Source organism: Staurois parvus, unplaced genomic scaffold (assembly GCF_062004578.1).
Source record: "Staurois parvus isolate SC_StPar_1 unplaced genomic scaffold, SC_StPar_1.0 ptg000636l, whole genome shotgun sequence".
Lineage (NCBI taxonomy): Eukaryota > Metazoa > Chordata > Amphibia > Anura > Ranidae > Staurois > Staurois parvus.
In genome coordinates, this window is record NW_028318432.1 from 7,745,389 (window position 1) to 7,766,955 (window position 21,567).

The window sequence follows — 21,567 nt, forward strand, 5'->3', positions numbered from 1 at the left end:
ACAGAATAATTGATTTATGTGGTCAGCCTATGTTGGTGGATCAAAAGCTGTCTTGGGGCTTTACAAGCAGGGAGGTACTATAACCAGTCTTCTACAACTAGCTGGCCATAGACAGGTGTTTTTGCATGTAAGGTTAAAATAAACATGAGACCCCAATGGGGCATTTTCCTATCCTGTTTTTTCAATAGCAAATCAGTTCTGTGACAGTACAGGATTTGTTTTTCACAAAGGGATCTGAACTTTTTTCCCCCTGATTTGTTCCAATTCAACAATGACATGTCAAGGATGAAAGAGCACGCAGAGGAGTTGGGCCTCATGCACATTGAGAAGCTCAAAAAAGTTTTGTAAGCTACAGGAGTTTTCAGAATAAAAAATGCAGTAAAAAGCCAAATTTTTTCATGTATATTTCCATGCATTGCTGTGTTTGGCATTAATGCATTCTACTGGCCAAAATTCTGAATGCATTAACATGTGCTAATGTGTGTTTATGCGTTCTAATTCGCTTTTTTGTATGCTCAAGAGCTCCTCTCCTGAACGCACAAGTGATGTTTTTTGTTTCTGCCTCTAACCTCCCCTGCCACTAAACTGAAAATGCCTATAGTGTGCATGGACACATAGGGGTGTATTTACTAAAGCTGGAGCGTACAAAATCAGGCTCACTTCTGCATAAAAACCAATCAGCTTCCAAGTTTTATTGTCAAAGCTTAATTGAACAAGCTGAGGTTAGAAGCTGATTGGCTACCATGCACAGCTGCACCAGATTCTCTTGGCTTCAGTTTTAGTAAATCTCCCCCATGTGTCATGGTGCACTGCATTGCGGCAGTGCAGCACAGCTGTATTGCCTTGGAATTAGCTTTCAAAATGAATGACTCTGCAACGCTGCACATTACAAAAGTGTAATTTGGCCCTAAATTCTAATAAGGTACTCAGTTGGAGGTGGAATAAATGCATTGGATCATTTAGAGCTGAAAAGGTTTAAACTGGGATAGCAATTTTTGTACTAATCATGTGGCCAGGTGCTTCTAGCTGTAGTAGGGATCATTAGAGATGGATTCTTGCAGAATGGGCTCCTAGACACGATAACAGATTTGCCCCCATTGGTACAGATAAGCTGCCTCATTGTGCACTGTCTGTTCTGGTTGATAGTGTTCCCCATCAGACACCGACTGCCTGGAAGTACATCCTTCCTCTGAACCAGGGTTTCTCAATCAGGGAACCCTAGGGTTCCTCCAAAGGGTGCTAGAGCAATGAGCAAATACTGTCTGTCAGATAAGTTCCCACTGACACCATTGATCTTTTTAGTTATTTGTAAGGGCGGAATTCTTCTCAATGACCACAAGTCTAAGGAGCATTCTTCCTACTGACCATCACACTAATATTTAATGAGTTGTAGATACAGTAGTTCCCTGGGCCCAGAAAGTTGTTTCAAGGGTTCATTTGTGTTGAAAAAGTTGAGAAAGGCTGCTCCAAAGTGACAAGCAAATGCACAGCTTTGATCACTTCTGCTCCCCCCTTAGTTTATGCAGGTAGTACCTGGGCATCTTTCAGGACCTTCAGTTCAGTTCCTACCTAGGTTATTTACTTCCGGGAGATCATTGAGTTATGCACAGCATCATTTTACCGTGTTGTCAATATATTTCTCTACATTTACACATTCACACTGAGTTTACTAGGGCCAAGGAAACGTGGCTGCTGTTAATTACCATAAAAGCCATGTTGTTTTCCCCCCTCAGAGGGAATTAGCACTCTTCTTCTCTAAAATGTAACTGTGTGTAATTAAAACATTAAAAAGCAGGAGAGAAGCACACATTCCCTTTCATATATTTAGTATTTCAAATGAATTCTGTCTTTTTTAATTGGCTCTCTGCCACCAAGGAAGGAACTTTCAGACTTCTTCTTCCCAAAGACTCTTTATCAGAGTGGCACATACCATTTATTTACGGTAATTGGCGAGAAATAATTACACGATTCTCCCGTGCATAATTATACTTAGTCTTTCTCTCGCATCTTTCCTTGTGTACAATCCATGCCGAGTGTTTATTTGAGAGAGTTAATAATTTGTGAGCACAGCTAATGTGAGGCGTTAGGGCAAGTAAACTAAAAATGTCATTTTTATTTTTATGTAAGCTGCTGGCAGTGATACTGAGGATTGTCTTAAGTATTTGTGAAAACCGGAGACTCTTATGACAGGGAAGAAATTTTTGATGTCAAACAAACTTCCTTTGTCAGACTGCAATTGCTTGAGTTGGCCGAGATCATGGGAAAAATTAAAAACACATTAGTTAGAAGACCTGGAGTTGGATGTCCTAATCTTTTTAGGATTGTCCTGGAATTTGGTAGGGGGTTGGAATGCCAACAAACTTTCACAAATGTTGGTGAAATGCTAGGCTTTTGAAAATAGATAATTGTATCAAATACTTACTTTGATTTTCCATTTTCCTTGTGCCAATCAAAGGCCTCATACATGTAATAGGTGGGGATACTGCCACATGTATACTGCCATGTTGGTGCCAGGAAAACTAAAAATTGTACCAAATACTTACTGCAATTTACCGTTACTTTTGCCAATCCATGGTGCATATCCCCACCTACTAAATGTACTGCCATGTTGGTGCCAGGAAAATAGAAAATTGTATCAAATGTTTACCAAAATTTCCCTTTCCTGATACCAATCCATGGTGGGCATCCCCACCTACTACATGTACTTCCATGTTGGTGCTACGAAAACAAAAAATTGTATCAAGTATTTACCGCAATTTTCCTTTCCTGGTGCCAATCCATTGTGGGTATCTCCACCTTCTAAATGTATGCTGCCATATTGGCTCCAGGAAAATCTACTTTGAACCTCCTGTTGGCAGTTAGAGTAGGTGACATCTTCAGACCGTTGATGGAGATGTCTGTTGACTGCCCTAAAATGAAGCCTGTATGTTGTCCAGCTAGTCCTGAGATTTATCCAGTCCTTGTCAGACAGTACAGATAGGTTGGTGACTGCACTTTTCTTTACTAAAGTGATTCAATTTATCTTGGTCACCTGTCCATCCCCAGCCTGTGACTAGACAAAAAAATTAACATCAGCAGACTCATGATGTTATCACTGTGCTGGAGATAACAGGACAGATTCAGGTAATTATGCCCATTGCATTTAAAGACTAATTTTATGTTTTTTAGTGAAACATTGCTAAAGTTGCTTTTTTGATACCTACCTTAAGTTTAGCTTTAAATAATAACTAAACCAAACAACAAAAATGTTAATATTGTTAAATATTACAATCCTTAAATGTTGTGGCTGCATTAGCCTTCTCTTTTTTTTTTACTTAAATAAAATTTCAGCAAATACAGAAAATATCTGTTGATCTTGGAAGAAATGCCATGTCCCTGTCACTTCCTGTGAGCTGGCCAAAGAATATCTTCCTTCCTAGATGTCTAGCTGTCGGTAAATTGCAATGTGCCCTGCCCCCCATGTAATGGAGATAAAGAGATACAGACAGGTTTGTAGTCCATAAGGAGCTCAACCTTGGATGACCATGGCTTCCTCCATAGCTACAGTGGAGGAGTGACTGAGCACAGGGCCATCTTAATAGCATCATGGGCCACTGAGAAAAGTAAGGCACTGGCTCCCCTACTAGGGAGATGGCGACCTGCTCATGCTATGCCAGGGCAAAAAGTGGGTATAGCTAAAGCCTGGTACACACGGACCAAATACTGGCCAGTATCAGCCGGTTCAACAGAAACTGGACGACATTTGGCCTGTGTGTACAACAGCCTATCCGACAGAAGCTGGCTGAATGTCTGGCTTCTGTCGAACAAGCATGATGGAAAATCAGCATCTGATCGCCATCTGACCAGCGCCTGCAGCCAATGGCTGTAAGTGCTAACCGGTGTGTTTTGGTGGGAGAGTTGGGGGGCAGTCCCCCGGTCACAACACAATCACTCTACTAACATTGCATAGTTAGTACAGCAAGTTCCTCCTTTTTTTGTTCAGCTTGCTGGATTGAACAAAGAATTGCCTGTGTGTACCAGGCTTAAATTATGCTAAATATTGGCTGTGGCTTTTTAGTCTGCCCATTACTGCCCTCTCCATCTCTGCAGTTCATTGTTTAAAGACAGTTAGATGTTGAGGTTGTACTAGAATACTACAAAAAAAAATGATGGCTGCCTTCCCCTCCCTGGCCATACTTTGCAAGACTAGGTTGCACTGCTGTGCTTCATCTCCTTCCTGCTGACAGGAGTAGTGAGTGACACTACTGTCAGATCTTCTGTCAGCCTGCAGTGGCAGAGCCTAATGTAAGATTATCATGGGGAGCTCCATGCACCTGGGGCATGCATTAACATGACCCTGCCACCCATTGACAAGACGTTTGTTATTTGCAGTATTAACAAGTGAAAATAAAAGGAAACAAAACTGAAAAAACTAAAATGAATGCAGCCACTGCACCAAGGACTAGTAAGCTGCAATATATTACATTCTTGGTTTTGGGTTTAGATACACTTTAGGGCTGAGTACTCTGGTGGTATGGTCCATCTGTGACTCGGCAGCTTTCCAGACTCTCGCTGTAGAATTTCCAATACCAAACAAATGAGACAATATAAATGTGATTGGAAGGTGTAATTGTTCAGTCAGTGAGATTCCTTCTACAATGATAAGAGGCCATTCTAAACTCCACTTTCACCCCCCCCCTCCGTTCTTAGCACCCCATCTTCTGAAAATAATGGTGCAGTTTCTTAGCAGGTAGGCTATACCTATGAGAGCTTCCACAGTATTAGGGTCACCTATTCCCAAACATTCTTCGCACTTTCTGAATTTTGTTAACCGCAGTCTGAACTCCAGGAAAATTCTGAAGGCATTAAACTGATCATCAAGGAGTTCCTAGTCTAAAACTGTTGCTGTGAGCATTCATGGAGCTCCATCTTCTTAAACATAGGTTTACAATGAGACAAGAACGAAATCTGTTCCATTAAGCTGAAATCCCATCATAATTATCATTTAATGACTGCACTCAGCCAATTGTCCCCAATTAGCGCCCCTTATGTTATTCTCCTCCTGTTCCTCATTACATCTGTAAAAATCAGGTTGGTTCTCAAGGACATATAGAGCTCATCAAACCTCCACTGATGCCATTGCAGGCAAGTATACAAACTTCATGTATGTGGCATCTGCTGGAGACCATGACCCCAATGCTGCCAATACTGGAAAAGGTTTGTTTGCAGGGTTGCGGGATTACGTCTCACCTGTCACTTTAGAAACATGGAGGCTGCCATTTCTGAGCTCTGCAAATCCAGTTTTCTGGCAGTCTTGGTGACTTATTGACTTCAATACTCGGAACCAAAGACACCAAACATGAATGCAAATTAGGACTTTCCCAATCTGCGCACTTGTTCCAGATCAGGTGCTGAACAGCCAGGCAACTAGCATTTTTAAGGAGTTCATCAATGGCAACTCTAATGAGCGAGGTTTTCCTTAAAGCAGAACTCCAATCTTGCACAGTTGTACAGGCAGGAGCAGTGATACAGCTTCTTCTGATTTCAAGGCACACTGCGAGCTTCTCACAATGTGCATTAGAAGCTTCAAAGAGTCAAACAGAACCCATCTCATTTCTTGGCTGGAGGACATTCATCAACATATAGCTCTTTCCTCCCCAGCCTTCACCAGCCCTGTATCAGATTGGATTTCAGTTATAGAGGCTGAGCAGCACATGTGGGTGTTGCATAGGGTAGCCTGCATGCATATGTATTCTACCTAGAAAACCCCACTCCTCCAGACTGATATCTACTAAATGAGGCATTTTGATATTTGCACAACTCCTCTGAAGAGCCATCCCACTGGCTGCATCAGGGCTCCTAAAAGAAGTACTGAGGCAGAGTACTGTGATGTTTTTAGGAAAGCTACTCTATGTACAGTTCCCTGCCGATCTCTGACACCAGCCATGATCTGCCTGCATGGCACAGAGAAGCGCAGGGACCAAGTGAAGATGTCACTGGGACTATAAAACAGCATCTAAAGATAACAGGTTTTATTTAAAAATGTCATTAGCATGTGGATAAGAATGGGAGAGAGGAAGCGGGGAAAGAAAAATATCAGTAGATCAAAGTGTAAGCTTTGAGCAGGTGCAGGGAAATGCTATCAGAATCATTTAGGGATCCAACTGGAAATATTTGGAGATGCATATTTAATTTTCCTTTTGTACACAGCATTAAACACTGAACTCCTGAAATATTTTACGCAGTTAAGTACAAATTAATATAAAAGGGATACTTTTGAATGAGTAAATTATTCTCATTTCCGTCTCAGCTTAGCACTACTTGGGAAACTTAAAGACCCTTTGAACTCAGACCAAAGAGCACCATCAAGTGAGATTCACTGGCAGCAGCCAATCACTCTTCAATTGTCCATTTGTACGTACTTATAAAGCAGCTGTGGGGTTTAATCCGGAGCCAAAGGCTAGCTTAACAATGTACATTATTTAATCAGGGCTCCTTGTAGAGGCCCGGCTCTGGAGTCAGGGAGGTATTGTATGTTTAGGATTCTTGGGAGGCAGAAGGAAGAAATGGAAACTGATTTCTTTTGTGTCACAGCTGCAGAACCAGGAGATGGTGCGGGCGATGATGAAGAAAGCGGAGCTGGAAATCAGCAGTAAAGTGACAGACATGGTCAGGAGCCTGGAGGATCCGGTGCAGAGACAGCGCGTCCTAGTGGAGCAAGAGCGCCAGAAGTACCTCCAGGACGAGGAGCAGATCGTCATCAAGTTAGGGTGAGCACTTTATTATCACACATCGGTTCACAGGCCAGGATTTAGGCCATGGTCTAGGATATCAAAGTTGTTTATTGCTTTAACAAATTTAAAGTGATTCTAAAATATTTTTTTTAAAATAACAAACAAGTCATTCTTACCTGCGCTGTGTAATGATTTTGCACAGAGCAGTCCCGATCCTCCTCTTCTTGTGCCCTCCACCAGCACTCCTGGCTCCTCCTCTTTCTGAGTGCCCCCATAGCAAGCTGCTTGCTATGGTGGTACTTGTGGGCGGGTTCACTTCTGAGCCCCGCTCTGTGTGTGTCCGTTGTCACACACAGCATGGCCCGGCACTGCCCCCCACTCCTTCCTCACTGGCTGTGATTGACAGCAGTAGGAGCTAATGGCCCCCACTGCTGCCTTGATCTCCAGTGAGAAGAGAGAGAGCTGCTGCTCTTGGGAACAGCGCTGGATCAGGATATAAGTAGTATAGAGGTATAAGGGGGGGCTGGGGGGAGCTCCACACATCAGGGTTTTTACCTTAAAGTGGTTGTCAAGGCTCAAGGTTTTTTAGAATGCATGAAGGCAAAAAATCGTCTATGTACAGCAGCCCCCCTTATGCATACCTGAGCCTGATCTCCATCCAGCCATATACACAAGAGCCTCTGCTCTCCGGGGTCTCTCCCTCCTCATTTGCTGAGACAGCAGCAGGAGCTATTGGCTCCCGCTACTGTCAATCACGGCCAGCGAGCCAATGAAGAGAGAGCTGGGTTCAGGGTCAAGCCACTCTCTGTGAATGGACAGACAGAGCAGTGGCTCAGGAGTGAACCTGCTTGGGGAGAGGGGCCAGGAGTACTGGCGGGGGACCCAAGAAGAGGAGGATCAGGGCTGCTCTGTGTAAAACCACTGCCTAGAGCAGGTTTGTTATTTTTCAAATCAGCCTTTATATCACTTTAATGCAGAGAATACATTAAGGTTAAAAACCACTTGAGGTTAACCACTTTATCTCCTAGCAGCATACAGGCTGAAATGAAATCCAACAATTATATGTACTATAAACGTGATATTTATTTAGTGAAAGGCTTTGGGAACTATGTGTTCATCCAGAAGTTAAAGCGGTATGAAACCCAAAACCAAAAACGTATTATATTGCAGCTTACCAATCATTAGATGTGCTGCCTGCATTAGTTTTCTTATTTAAGCTTTTTCCTCTTCTGTTTTCACCTGGTGATTTGGCCAGTAAAACACCGCCTGTATTAGAGTGCCCCTACTCTGGGTGAAGGAGCACAGGGGGCACCTTTTGGACAGCAGAATTATGAGTCTGGGGGGAAGGGAGTGTTAGATGTGCTAGCGGATTTAAATACACTAACAAATTGAAGCCACACTCCAGCTAACACTTTAGCAGTTACAGCAAACAGTTTTTTTCATTTAGGATAATGGTTTTACATAAATAAATGAAAGCTGGCCATGGTAAGCACAACGCCAGTGTTAAATAGTTTGCCTCATCCCTCTAACTGCTACATTTGCTGGCAAGCTTGTTCTTTAGAAAAACAGCAGACTTACCGACAAGATCACCAGGTAAAAATAGAAGAAAGAAAGCCTAAAAAAGAAAACGAATGCAGCCATCACATCTAAGAATTGATAAGCTGCAATATAATAAATGTTTCATTTGGGTTTAATATCACTCCAGAGCAGGGGCGGACTGACCATTTGGAAACTCAGGCACTGCCCGAGGGCCTAGGGTCAGTAGGGGACCCCATGAGATGCCCCTGGTACCTTTTTCATAGGCTTTTTTGAGTTTGGGCAAGGACACAGGGGCCCCATGATCCCCTATTGCCCGGGGGCCCCATGAGTTGTCAGTCCGCCCCTGCTCCAGAGTGAACGTTTCAGGAACTTTGCAAGTCTGCGTGCAGGGGCGGACTGACCATTTGGAAACTCGGGCACTGCCCGAGGGCCCGGGGTCAGTAGGGGGCCCCATGAAATGCCCCTGGTACCTTTTTCATAGGCTTTTTTGAGTTTGGGCAAGGACACAGGGGCCCCATGATCCCCTATTGCCCGGGGGCCCCATGAGTTGTCAGTCTGCCCCTGTCTGCGTGAACACATCCCTGACACATCACAATATGCAGCTACCGTAATGTTTTTTAGGAAAAGGCTACCTTTATCATTAATAAGTACTCCTTGAGCTCCAGACAAGGGATGTTGATTAGGGTGAAAATTATGCCAAGCACTTCCGCAGGCTCCTTGCACCAGGATTTACATGATTGTGTAATCTCTGCGCTGGCATCTCGGTCCAGGAAGTATATTAGTGATTGAACTGATGACATGTAAATACTTTCTTCCCATAGCAAGTCATATTAAATTTGCTGTTTCTATGCAGTGCCATTCAGTCTGAATGGTACCCCAGTGCCCCTGCCAATGGATGCACATTGCTAATGAAAATCTATACATGTATGGCCAGCATATGTCGCCCTGCAGTCTGTACATAATAAGCTATGAGACACACTGCCAACAGATCATTCATGCTTGGGCTATACAAGAAAAATCAGCCAGCTGCTAAAATGTCATATACTAAAAGCTATAGACTGTGTGCACCGCTAAACTCTTCAGTGATTGATTACAGAATAATCCGATCAGTCACTTGAAAAGCTAAAACAAAGCCAAAGCATAAACTACACAATTATGTGCAGCCATGGTTAGCCGTGATTAGTTTTGTTTAGGGCTTTATATGTCCAGCCAAAACTTTTTTTTTTCAAAGTTTTGGATAGAATTAGGATTGAATCCCCTGTGTGAGGTTTTTTACTGCCAGCTGGGTCTCAGAGAGATATCAATTCATTCCTCACTTAACCAAACACATACCTCCCATCTTTTTGGAATGAAACCGGGGCAGCTTTAAGCACACAGTAGGGCTGATTTACTAAAGACAAATAGACCGTGCACTTTGCAAGTGTAGCTGCTTAGTAAATGAGATGAAGCTTCACTTTTCAAAGAATACCCAATCACATGCAAGGATAATAAAAAAACAACATTTTTGCTTTCACATAGTTGGATGATGGAAGTCAGCAGAGCTTTCCCTCATTTACTAGCTCTGGAGTAACTGCACAGACTATTTGCCTTTAGTAAATCAACCCTAGTATGTAGACCACAGGTGTCAAACACAAGGCAAAGGGCCGAATGCTGCCCTCCAGGCCATTTATTGTGGCCCTTGCACCTCTCCTGCAGCTATGGTACCCCCCCTTGTCTCTGCTGCTGACTGCTGAGACAAGGTGGAGGCAGAGAGGAGGACAGAACTCCTCTGCCAAATCCTGCACCTCTCAGTGCAGCTGCAGCATCCCCTCATCTCTGCCTCCCCTGGTCTCAGCATTCAGCAGACTCTGGTAACTGACTCTACTCCTCCTCGGGTCCTCCTCCAGACCCTGCACTTTCTGCTTCCCTGCCTCCAAAGGGGGTGCACGATGATGTTAGGGAGGTTTGGAATTCTTGGCATCTGATAGGTTACCACTTGTGCAATAAGTCCATCCGTGACATTTGCTTGCTACTAAATATTCCACGGACAACTGTTAGTGGTATTATAACAAAGTCAAAGCAACTGGGAACAACAGCAACTCAGCCACCAAGTAGAAGACAACGTAAAATGACAGAGCGGAATCAACGCACAGTGCGCAGAAGTCGCCAACTGTCTGCAGAGTCAATAGCTAAAGACCTCCAAACTTCATGTGTTCTTCAGATTAGCACAACAACAGTGTGTAGAGAGCTTCATGAAATGGGTTTCCATGGCTGAGCAGCTGCATCCAAGCCTTACATCACCAAGTGCAATGCAAAGTGTCGGATGCAGTGGTGTAAAGCTCGCCACCACTGGACTCTAGAGCAGTGGAGATGTGTTTTCTGGAGTGACCAATCATGCTTCTCTGTACGGCAATCCGATCTACGTGTCTGGATTTGGCGGTTGCCAGGAAAATGGTACTTGCCTGACTGCATTGTGCCAAGTGTAAAGTTTGGTGGAGGGGGGGATTATGGTGTGGGATTGTTTTTCAGTGAAAGGAACTCTTAAGGCGTCAGCATACCAAGACATTTTGGACAATTTCATGCTCCCAACTTTGTGGGAACAGTTTGGGGATGGCCCCTTCTTGTTCCAACATGATTGCACACCAGTGCACAAAGCAAGGTCAATAAATACCTGGATGAGAGAGTTTGGGGTGGAGGAACACACACAGCAGGTAAAATAAGTATTGAACACGTCACCTTTTTTTCTCTGTAAATTTATTTTTAAAAAGTGCTATTGACATAAATTTTTTGACCCCCTCCGTAACAACCCATGCAATCTATACATACAAAGAACCCAAAACAAATAAGTTCAGAAATGAAGTTATGTGTAACAAAATGGATTGTCACAGGGAAAAAGTATTGAACACGCTAACTGAAATTTATTTAATATTTGGTGCATTACTTATGGTTTTCTTTGAAACAATTGTACCTGCTAATTCCGGGTCTTTCTGAAACTCTCCCCAAGTGGTCCTTGGCTCTTGGACAATTCTTCTGATAATTGTTTTCACTCCTCTGTCAGAGATCTTGTGAGTATGTTTTGCAACATTAAGGTTGCAAAGGTCTTGAGAGAGCTCTTTACTTTTAGTCATCATGAGATGTTTCTTGTGTGACACCTTGGTAATGGATGGCCTTTTTATAGGCCATTGGTTGAGACTGAACCAGTTGGTATTAATTTGCACTGATAAGGAGCAGGATTGCTGTTTAATTACTGCTAGATTTCAGCTGGTGTCTTGGCTTACCGTGCCTTTTTGCACCTCCCTTTCTTCATGTGTTCAATACTTTTTCCCTGTGGTATTCCATTTTATTACACATAACTTAATTTCTGAACATATTTGTTTTGGTTTCTTTGTATGTATGGATTGCATGGGTTGTTACTGACATGTGTTGAAAATTTCATGTCAATAGCACCTTTAGAAATATATTTACTGAATGGTGACATGTTCAATACTTATTCTACCCGCTGTATATATAGCAAAACATTTGCATTTGTCATTTTTCTTAATGATTTTTCTGTATCTATTTACTCTTCACTTTGAAGCTCCATGGCAGATAATGGAGGTGTCTAACACCCCAGTCACATCGGGTGTGATTTGAGATGCGATTTGCATACCCTGCGACTTGCAAATCATATGCCAAGTCGCACCCTATTGTCTGCTATCAGAGTGGTCATATCGGGCGGTTCTGACTTGGTCGGAGTCGCACTGATTTCTAAAGTAGTACATGCACTACTTTTGGTGCGATTTTCATAGACAGCTGCGTCAGATGTGTTGCAAATCGCACCTCAAATCTGCAAGTCACCCAACTTATGTATGTGGCATGATTTTAAAATTGGCTTTGATGTGACCGGAGGGGGGGGGGGGGTAAAATCATTAACAATTATGAGGTAATTTGTGGCAAAATAATATTATGAATTATGAGTATCATATGATGTAATTACTTTTGCTTTGTCTCATAAAAGAGATTTAATAAGTGTCCTTACTCCATCATGCTCCATTTCTGTGAAGTCGCTTTCGTTTCATCGTCTTCTAGCAGTTTTATATTCTGGATTCGGCTCTTGCAGAGGGAATATTTGTCACTAGAGACACATAATGTGACCATATTTACTGCCCACTTTCAGTGCCCTTGGTCTGCTTCCAGAATCAAAGGCAGAGTCTGTGCGATACAGACGTTTTTATAGATCTGTTCCATTTTAGCTTTTTTTCCCCCTTTATTATTTTATTCTCAGCTATTCGGTTTACATTGACAGCAATTTCAGCACCTATTCCTTCCTGAAACATCAGCATCTGTTGTCTGCTCACAGCGCACTTTCACAAAGCGTTCCCGTAAGCAACAGCTGGGACTCGTCCAAAAGAAATCAATCATCCATCTTGTGAAAGTGGCTAAATCCGTTTCTCCTCTTTTTCCACTGGTGAATTTTACTTTTATAAAGAACCTTTTTTATTGTACAACATAGGGATTTTGGTATATTGTTATACCAAAGTAAGTATGCACAAGAAATATATATTACGCAGATTTTGTGATGTCAGTGGTAAATCTGAAATTTGGTGATGTCAACTCTTATATTGTAAAAAGTAGGAGACCCACATCAATAGATCAATAGAGTCCAAAAACACATGTAGTGAGCTACCTTCATCAGGGCTTGCTTTCCGGGTAAAATAAAGGGTGGATTCTAGGGATTAAGAGGATTCAAAGGTACGAAAAAGTAAAATATTAAAATATGAAGAAGCAATAATCTGTTAAGGTTGTGAAATAATGAAGAGACTGAGCGGCTTAATGAAAGCTGTATTACTCTGCTTACTTGCTAATGTAGCTATTCTCAAAAAGGGTTCCTCTAGAGCAGGGTTTCTCAACCAGGGTTCCTCCAGAAGTTACTAGGGGTTCCTTGAGCAATGAAAAATTTCAGCCAGATAAGTTCCCACTGATACCATTGATGTTTTTATCTATCTATAAAGGGGTAATTGTTCCCAGTGAACACACGTGTAAAGAACATTCTTCTCACTGACCATCTTATTAATGTAGCATGAGTTGTAGATATGGTACTTTATAGAAGGGCTTCCCTGAGTCCAGAATGTTATTTCAAGGGCTCCTCTGTGTTGAAAAGGTTCAGAAAAGGAGCTCCAGAGGCAGGGGCGGACTGACAACTCATGGGGCCCCCGGGCAATAGGGGATCATGGGGCCCCTGTGTCCTTGCCCACATTCAAAAAAAGCATATAAAAGGTACCAGGGGCATCTCATGGGGCCCCCTACTGACCCCGGGCCCTCGGGCAGTGCCCGAGTGCTCGAATGATCAGTCCGCCCCTGTCCAGAGGTTTCTAGGGGCTCCTGGAGCTGTTGCTGATTGACCCATTTGATGGTACCTTCAAACATACCAGGCCAATGCCACTTGGCAAAATCAGCAGCATGACACAGGTTATTGTTTTTATCTGTTGTAAGGGTGGCATTCTTCTCACTGAGCACCAATGTAAAACACACCCCAAACCCCTCTCTGCTCACCTCCATACCACAAAACCCCTGTTAACACTGTGCCGACCAAACTTTGTGTTGTGATATTCGGCATAGCGGGAGTTCGGTCGGATCTGACAGCTTTTTCAAGCACAATGCCACGGCTACCCTGAGGGCCTGAGGTGGCACCCTGGGGTGCCGCGGCATCCCCCTTGAGAAACACTGGTCTAGACAATAGAAAACTGTTGTCCAAAGGATGCAGGTGTCATTTGGCCAACTGCACCTCAGTATGTCCCCCCCGCAACCATAAAGTGTAAACTGAGGCATTCTGCAAAATACATTCTTACAGACACACAGACACAGCAATTTCAGGGGCCTTAGCAGAGGTCAGGACTTTGATTGCCTTAATTATTCTGTGCCTCTCTGATTTAGTTCCTCTTTGTCACTTGGGTCTGGCTTATCCTACCTTAACTGTCATTTCACTGGCTGATGATATGGTCTTAGTGGCTAGTAATGGCACTCCTATTAGACATCATAGAGATGGTAGAACTCAGAGGAAGTCAGGCCCCAGTAACAAGGTGAACCTGAATCAGAGAGAGGCAAAGAAGAGACCTTTTCTATGTAATAACTGGCATCTTGTGGCATCTGCTTTTAGTCAGGACTGTTTGGTGGAGATTTCCTAAAACTGGAGCACTCTGAATTTAGTGCAGCATAGTAACCAATCAGCTTCTAATTCCAGCTTGTTCAGTTAAGCTTTGACAATAAAACCTGGAAGCTGATTGGTTTCTATGCAGAGCTGCACCAGATTTTGCACTCTGCAGTTTTAGTAAATAACCCCTGTTGCGTTTGAGCAGAATCCAGGTTTCCTTTAATATTACATGGCTATAGAGAAATAGCTGCATTGCTAAAGGGGGGTTGTTTCTACACCTCGGCACAAGCGTTAACCCGACCATCAATACGCTCAGGATGTCAGTCTACACAGAAGTGTGTCATGTTTGTCCTGCAGGAGGTGTGATTTGTGCACTGAGATGGAAGAGGCAGCTGGGAGAGGAAGAGATGAGAAAATCTGTTATTTTTATTCATTTTCCTACATCTGTGCTCTGCTGATAGTTCCTGTGACTAACGTTACTCTCCTATGTTAGTATTACAAATCAGAAAGTAAAATACAGGCGCAGGAGCTCGCTGTGACTTCCTAAATATATTCAAAGACTTTGCCAAAGACTGCCGAGCACAGAAATCCGTGTGCTTAATATGCATCCATCCCTGGCACCGCTTCATCTAATAGGGTCTGCTTATAGCTTAGATGTTGGGGAACATAATGATATAAACCGGAGTCTGCCCAAAATGGATATTTCTGTCACTAGGTGGACTTTGTTTTTCTCATTTTATAAAAGTGTACAAAAAAAAAATTAATTTATATGTATAGGTTATGTAGTGATGTACTGTTACCAGTATGGTGCACATCAGCCAGATCAGTGAAAGGTGGATTCTGATTGGTTGTGCTGCTCCTTGCACTTGCTCTTTGTAGTAGCTAATCCTGATGTTTTTTTTTCAATGGGTTGTATATGTTTCTTTTGCAGTGACTTGGAGAATTTTGTAGAAGATGTAAAGAAGGACTCCTCCGCTAGAGTTGTTACATTGAAGGATGTTGAGGATCGAGCGTTTATGCTGCGCCAGATTGGAGAAGCAGTGTCCAACCTAAAAGGTATAATTTGGGCTCACCAAACTTGGACCACAGTCTGACTCTTTGCCATCCCTTGTAGAGATTGCCAAGTCTGAAGGAAACCATTCCTGAGAGGTTTACTTTGAGTCCTCATGCACACTTGATGTTTTTACAGCGGCTGTTTTGGCTTTTGACGTTTTTTTCTACAGCCAGTAACCCCCCCCCAGCATGTTATTCTATGTGTCCATGCACACATAGACTGTAATCAATGTTTTTTGGCTGGGACGTTTTTTGGCTGGAAAAAAAACAGGACTGGTGGGTTTCTAGAGGAGTTTTTTTAGCTGTAAAAATGCTCTAATGCTGAAAACATGGTAAAACGCCACAAACTGGCATTTTTGGAAGTTTTTCTGACCTAAAAAAAAATTTTTTTTGGTAAAAAAAAACGCGAAAAAACACGGCTAAACATGGCAAAACGGTAACACAAAAATGCTTAAAAAAGCTGAAAAACTCATGTTTTTACCGTTTTATACAGCTAACGTTACCAGCGCTATCAAAATGTCCAGTGTGCATAAGGACTAAAAAGCCATAAATTGTTCTGAAGGTCTCTGGACCTACAATTGGTGCAGGCTGTATATCCCCAAAACCCCACCACCACCACCATGTGCCCTCCCCGCTCTCACTTTAAAAATAAATACATAAACTTACATACATTTTTCCCAAGGGTCTTCTGTCCAGTCTGATGATGTCATTGGTCCTTCCTCTTCTCCAGAGGCAGAAAAGGACAGTCTTTACAGCTACACTTGATGGCGTTCAAATAATGACATGAAAGCACCGTTCAATGCACTATTACTCTTAACCATGGGGTGTGCATGACAACCTCCAGGTGTCGGGTACGTGACAGCCTGTAAACTCGGGAAGAAGGTTGAATGATTCTAGCTGTCCTTCAACTCGGAAGCCTGAGGACATCTCATGGAGGAAAATAATTATTGTGAGGGACAGCTCTGGAGTATAGGTAGCAAGAGTATGTTTTTTTATTAGTACAGGTGTGTTCATCTTTTATTTTTTTCTCTGAAAATCAGCTTTAACGTAATTTTACAGATGAGTAGTTCAGAACATGTACAGTATGCAAATGATAGTTGCCTGGTTATCAGCTGCAGAACTTTCTGACCTGGAAAAAGCAAGGAAAACGTGAAACCAGGAAAAAGCAGGGAAAACGTGAAACCAAAGTAAAAGGATAAGGTCAACTTTTAGTAAAAAATAATAAAAATGTGCATTTATTCTTTTTGTCTGCAGGAGCCAGTAAAGCACTGGTGCCATGCAGGTCTCCTGCAGATCTGTCAGTACACGATGTACAGGCAAGCAGATATACTGACAGGAAGAATCAATGAACTACCATAGCACTCCACAGCGCTGTGGTAGTTCATTGAGGACTACAAGCCAACAGCTGCTAAGGTTGTTGGGACTTTTAGTCTCTCATTCGCAGAGGACTGTGCATGAGTGACGCAGCTGGGCGGGTGGAGCGTTTTTTAAAAATTTGACAGCTAGCAGGAGAGAAGATCCCCTGCTAGCTGTCAAAGAAGGGAGTAGGGATCGGTCTGATTGTAACATGTTACATGTTACACCCTGAATATGGGTGTAACATATAATATGTTACGAAGGGTGAACATATCCTTTAATGAGCTCAGTGACTTCAAAACAGAGGATTAATATGATCGGGTAACTAACATTTTTACAAGGAAATCAGTGACATCAATATCCTATGTGTTTTTTTAAGAATGCTGTGGACAAAAGGCCAATAGGAGCAAAAACCAATGTCGTTGTAAAACTTTTTTCCCCTTAGTCTTATATAATAGATGCTATGCACCACGAACTGATGAGAGCAGAAAAGCTTGAAACCACTTTATGACAATAAATAGCATCATATTTAAGTTGTATCTGTACTATAAAATCTTATATAATAATTTTAGATGCGCTGAAGCAATAACCATTTTTTTTTTAACTCGAAGAGCCAAATGCAAAGTGCAGTAATCCATGTAAACCACCATTCACCTCCTCTGGACTGACTAAAATAAAATGAATTCAGATTGGATGGTCTTTGGCCTCATGCACTTTGAACAGAATCCTTGTCCGCTACATGGCCTTGATAAATAAGCCTGGTTTTGTTTCATGTATTTCCCATTTTGTTTCTTACGTTGCTTTTTAGAGTAGATTGTATGATAAGGTCACCTCTCATTTCCAGGGGAGTTTCCATACTTACAGAATAAGATGAGAGCGGTACTGCGGGTGGAGGTGGAGGCAGTAAGGTTTCTTAAAGAAGAACCCCACAAGCTGGACAGCTTACTGAAGAGGATCCGAAACATGACTGACGCCCTATCAGCCTTAAGAAGGTGACACCCAATCACTGACCTCTGTTATATATTTGTAACGTTGTTAATCAAAATACTGTTAATAGTCAGGCCAAGATTTAGGGACAAGTTGACCAAGCTTGCTGAAAAATTTGATTCTGCTCTGCCTCTGGTAGGGATCAATATTGCCACTCATTGAATAGTAATTAATCAGTATGTCCAGGCCCCAGAGTACCTTTTATAGACTTACAGTGAAGCAGCCAGGGGCTGTTGCAAAGCTGCAGACATCAATACAAATCATACCCTTGCCTCTAATCATTCTTACATCTCATTATGGCATCATTTAGTTAACAATGGTTAACATGTGAGTTAACATATCAGTATTCATTAAAAAAAATTATACAAGCTAAGTACAAAGTAAATTAACTTCCATTTCTTTTCTGGTTCCCCCTAGGCAAGTTAGTGATGGACCCTCTAAAGTTGTTGACTTCAATCAGAATAACCAGTTTATCATCACTGAAAAAGTTTCAGAAACAGATATTACCCAACACAGAAAAGAAAAAAGTCATGCGTACCTTCAGCCAATGCAGACAGAAGCGGTAAACGTTGCAGATTCACAGACGGTGTCTGTAAAGTCAGAGGTGGTGCCTCTGTCTGCTGGGGTCAAAGTTCACCAAGTACAAAGCTCACCTGTTCATATGCAGCAATCTCAACACTCTTCAGCACTGGTTAACCATGTCCATAACTCCATTAATCAGGTTGGTCATGTGACAGAAGTGTCAGTCAACCATCATTCAACAAGTTTACCAGCCTCTGTTGCTCAAGAGCAATCTCCAGTTGTACAGTCCACCCAGCATAATGGGTCCTCTGCACAGAGCCTGTTTATTGAAGAAATTCAGCATGTGGCCTACAGGAATCGAGCCGTCTCCATAGAGGTAATAAGTCCTCATGAGCTGCATTTTTATGTGGTTTAAAAGGAGTCTCTGCTCTGATCCTGCAGGGCAAAGCAATAGTTTTATTTGAATGCCTCCAATCTCCTGGATATGCTTACCTTTCATTCACTGCCCACCACACGGTACCAGGTACTACTGCACATGGCGATCTTGTGATATTACTAATTCTTGGAAATTGGCCCATTGCTGCCACATGAGGACAGAGACAAAGTCCCCAGCCCTATGTAAGCTTGGTCTATGATGAACAGAGCAGCTGGGGAGTGAAGGGAAGGTATGTATTAGATGCTATGGGGGCTGGCTTTAAGGTGAACCTATTTTCTGTTGCCCTTCTTGGGCAAAGCACAGGTTCACTGTGTAGAGGAACTTCACTCCGTTTTTTTTTTCTTCCTCCTATTACCTACACGTCCAGTAATCCAACGCTGTTCTACTGTGATCTTCTGAAGGCAACCACATACCGAGTTCTGCCCTGCCATCTTTTTCATTTATATAATCAGAGGGCCTGTTGTGCCTTCTTGCAGCCTAGCTCTTGATCATGTGCAGGTGCACATCTTCAAAAACACATCTCCTGTCTGTTCTTTTGCTCTAGAGTGCCCCAAGCTCCAGGGGATGCATACTGTGAGTATCCAGGGAGCTTTGGACAACTCAGGGCAGAAAGGTGAAAGCACAAGCTGTACCCCCCACTCCCCAAGATTTGTATTTTCTGGGTGGTTTGGAAGGGGTAGGAGAAAGCAATATTGTTCAAATAACAAAAAGAGAGTGAAGGTCTGCTAGAAATCTACTAAGCACTACTAATGCCTCCAACTATTGCCAGGCATGTGGATAAGTATGCATGTTACTCCTGGGTTTAGCCACACACCTCTCTCTCAAGTTGTCATAGTTTATTAGGTCTGAGCCAGGAAAACTGTTCAGCTCCCATACATTAAATGCAGTCTGGGCTTTGCTTTGTGGAAGTTGCACTGTTAATTGTATATTGTATTGGAAGGGAATGGACAAGGACAAGGAGCTTGCAATCTAAGGTCCATAACTTACATTATTACATATAGAAATGTTTTTTAAACAATTCCCCTTGTGTTTTCTGGGAAATTGTTACCATTTGCCAAGATTCTGGTTTACTTGCATTTCTTGTCTTGTTGCAGGAAGCAGAGAGAAAGTTTGAAGAGAAAAGACAAAATCTGGACCATTATAATGGAAAAGAGTTTGAGAAAATGTTAGAAGAGGCACAGGCCAATATCATGAAGTCCATCCCCAGCCTAGAGATACCAGCTCAGCCTCTGAAAATGGACAGCGCAGACAAATTAGAGGTCATTGGTAAGAGTTCTGCTAAACCTTCGCCTCACAGCAGAGATACAATCCGCTATAGCCGCAAGATATCAGTAACATTGTGTGCATGATTGGACCTCTGGACCTTTTAATATCTATCTAGACAAGCACATTTGTAAATCCTGAGCTTGCATATTCATGAACTGTGTGAATATTCTGGGCACCGTTCATTGTCCACAGTTCACAAGCATGAGCTCTTAAAGCTAAACTGAAGTGAAAAAAAAAATAAAAATATAGGCGAAAATTGGTAGCCTGATAGGAGTTCAAATGAAAAAAAAACAGCTTTTCCTGCAATACTCACATTTAATCTGAACGGTTCCCCACAGTGCTTCTTTTCCACCACAAAATGTCCTCAGTCTTCCAGACTGAATGACAGCCGGTGTTATTCAACCTACTCCTTGTGAGCTCAAACCTTCATGAATCTGACCCCTGGGGAGGCATCCTCATGCAGCCATGGTTCAGAGTATTACTGCCCATTTGGTGCTCACATGTCATTAAAGGAGGAAAAACCGCCAATTGCTGCCATCAAAGGACTTAGGGCATCAAAGAGGTTTTTGTTTTAAATACTGTTAATCAACACTCTGTGTTTTAGAATTTTCTTCATTAAGTGTAACATATATTAGGACATATCCTATAATATCATTGCATATACAGTATATTATTATACATTTAATAAAACAAATGGTACAGTTCATTTTTTTTTTTTAGAATGCATAGATTTTGTCACTAACATTTAATGTTTGTTTTAGAGGGTAACAAGGAAATTGAACAAGAAAGCGATAAATTAACCAAGTCACCTCCTCCACCCCCTCCCCGCCGTATATATCCACCAGCGTCCGGAATGAGCACCTCATGGGGTACAGAAAGGCGAGACAGCAAGGTAAAGGCACGTGTTTTGTAAATGATCAGATATGACATTTAAGATGTCACCGACGATGTGCAAAGAGCAGCCTAGAATACTAAATAGTGATTGACAGAATGTGATTTAGGACTTCTGGTCTACCACAACAGTGGCTAGTCACTTATCTGTCCTTTAAAATAGGTGAATGTTTAAAATGATTGGACTGATATATAAAAGAATAGTAGTCTATGGCTTATTAGTTACTGTAGTGCTGTTAAAATGGGGGCATCACCTTGCCAATGACAAACTACCTTTCCATCATTTCACTGTCTGTTCTGTCTCCCTTCACGTTGCACTTTGCTTGCATCTGCTTCTCAGTCCTTGAATTATGTTCTGTCTTCATTGCAAGGTTTTTATCTTCCCCGAAAAGTGTGTTTATCGCTGGCTGCCCTCTGCTGGCTGCCCCATGCCTTAGCTGTCAGTCACTTACAGATTACTGTGCTTTGTTCGGGATATAATTTTGATTTTATGAATTGTCTGGATTTTGTTCTTTATGCTGTATATGGCAGATTCGTGGCTTGAGCATCACATGGAAAGCTCCAAACTCCAAAAGTTGCACATTTAGCTAAAGAATAATTGTCAAACGTTTTCTTACGGTGAAGAAGTGAACTGAAAGTTTTTCAAACATATTTTATTGCTATGGCATTTTGTATGGTATTTTATGACACCCACT

At 42.3% G+C, this 21,567-nt stretch overlaps 1 protein-coding gene across 15 annotated transcripts in view; it reads left to right on the plus strand.

Moving 5' to 3' along the window:
* The window catches only part of KIAA1217 (KIAA1217 ortholog), a 609,023-nt gene that overhangs the window by 575,879 nt on the left and 11,577 nt on the right, over positions 1 to 21,567 (plus strand). For 14 of the 15 annotated variants that reach the window (XM_089693772.1, XM_089693774.1, XM_089693764.1 and 11 more), the window contains 6 exons: positions 6,574 to 6,749; positions 15,293 to 15,417; positions 17,615 to 17,762; positions 18,175 to 18,655; positions 19,810 to 19,981; positions 20,743 to 20,873. In XM_089693772.1, the coding sequence (XP_089549898.1) occupies positions 6,574 to 6,749; positions 15,293 to 15,417; positions 17,615 to 17,762; positions 18,175 to 18,655; positions 19,810 to 19,981; positions 20,743 to 20,873 (1,233 nt within the window). The remainder of the gene's footprint in view (positions 1 to 6,573; positions 6,750 to 15,292; positions 15,418 to 17,614; positions 17,763 to 18,174; positions 18,656 to 19,809; positions 19,982 to 20,742; positions 20,874 to 21,567) is intronic. The other variant, XM_089693763.1, reaches the window with a different exon arrangement.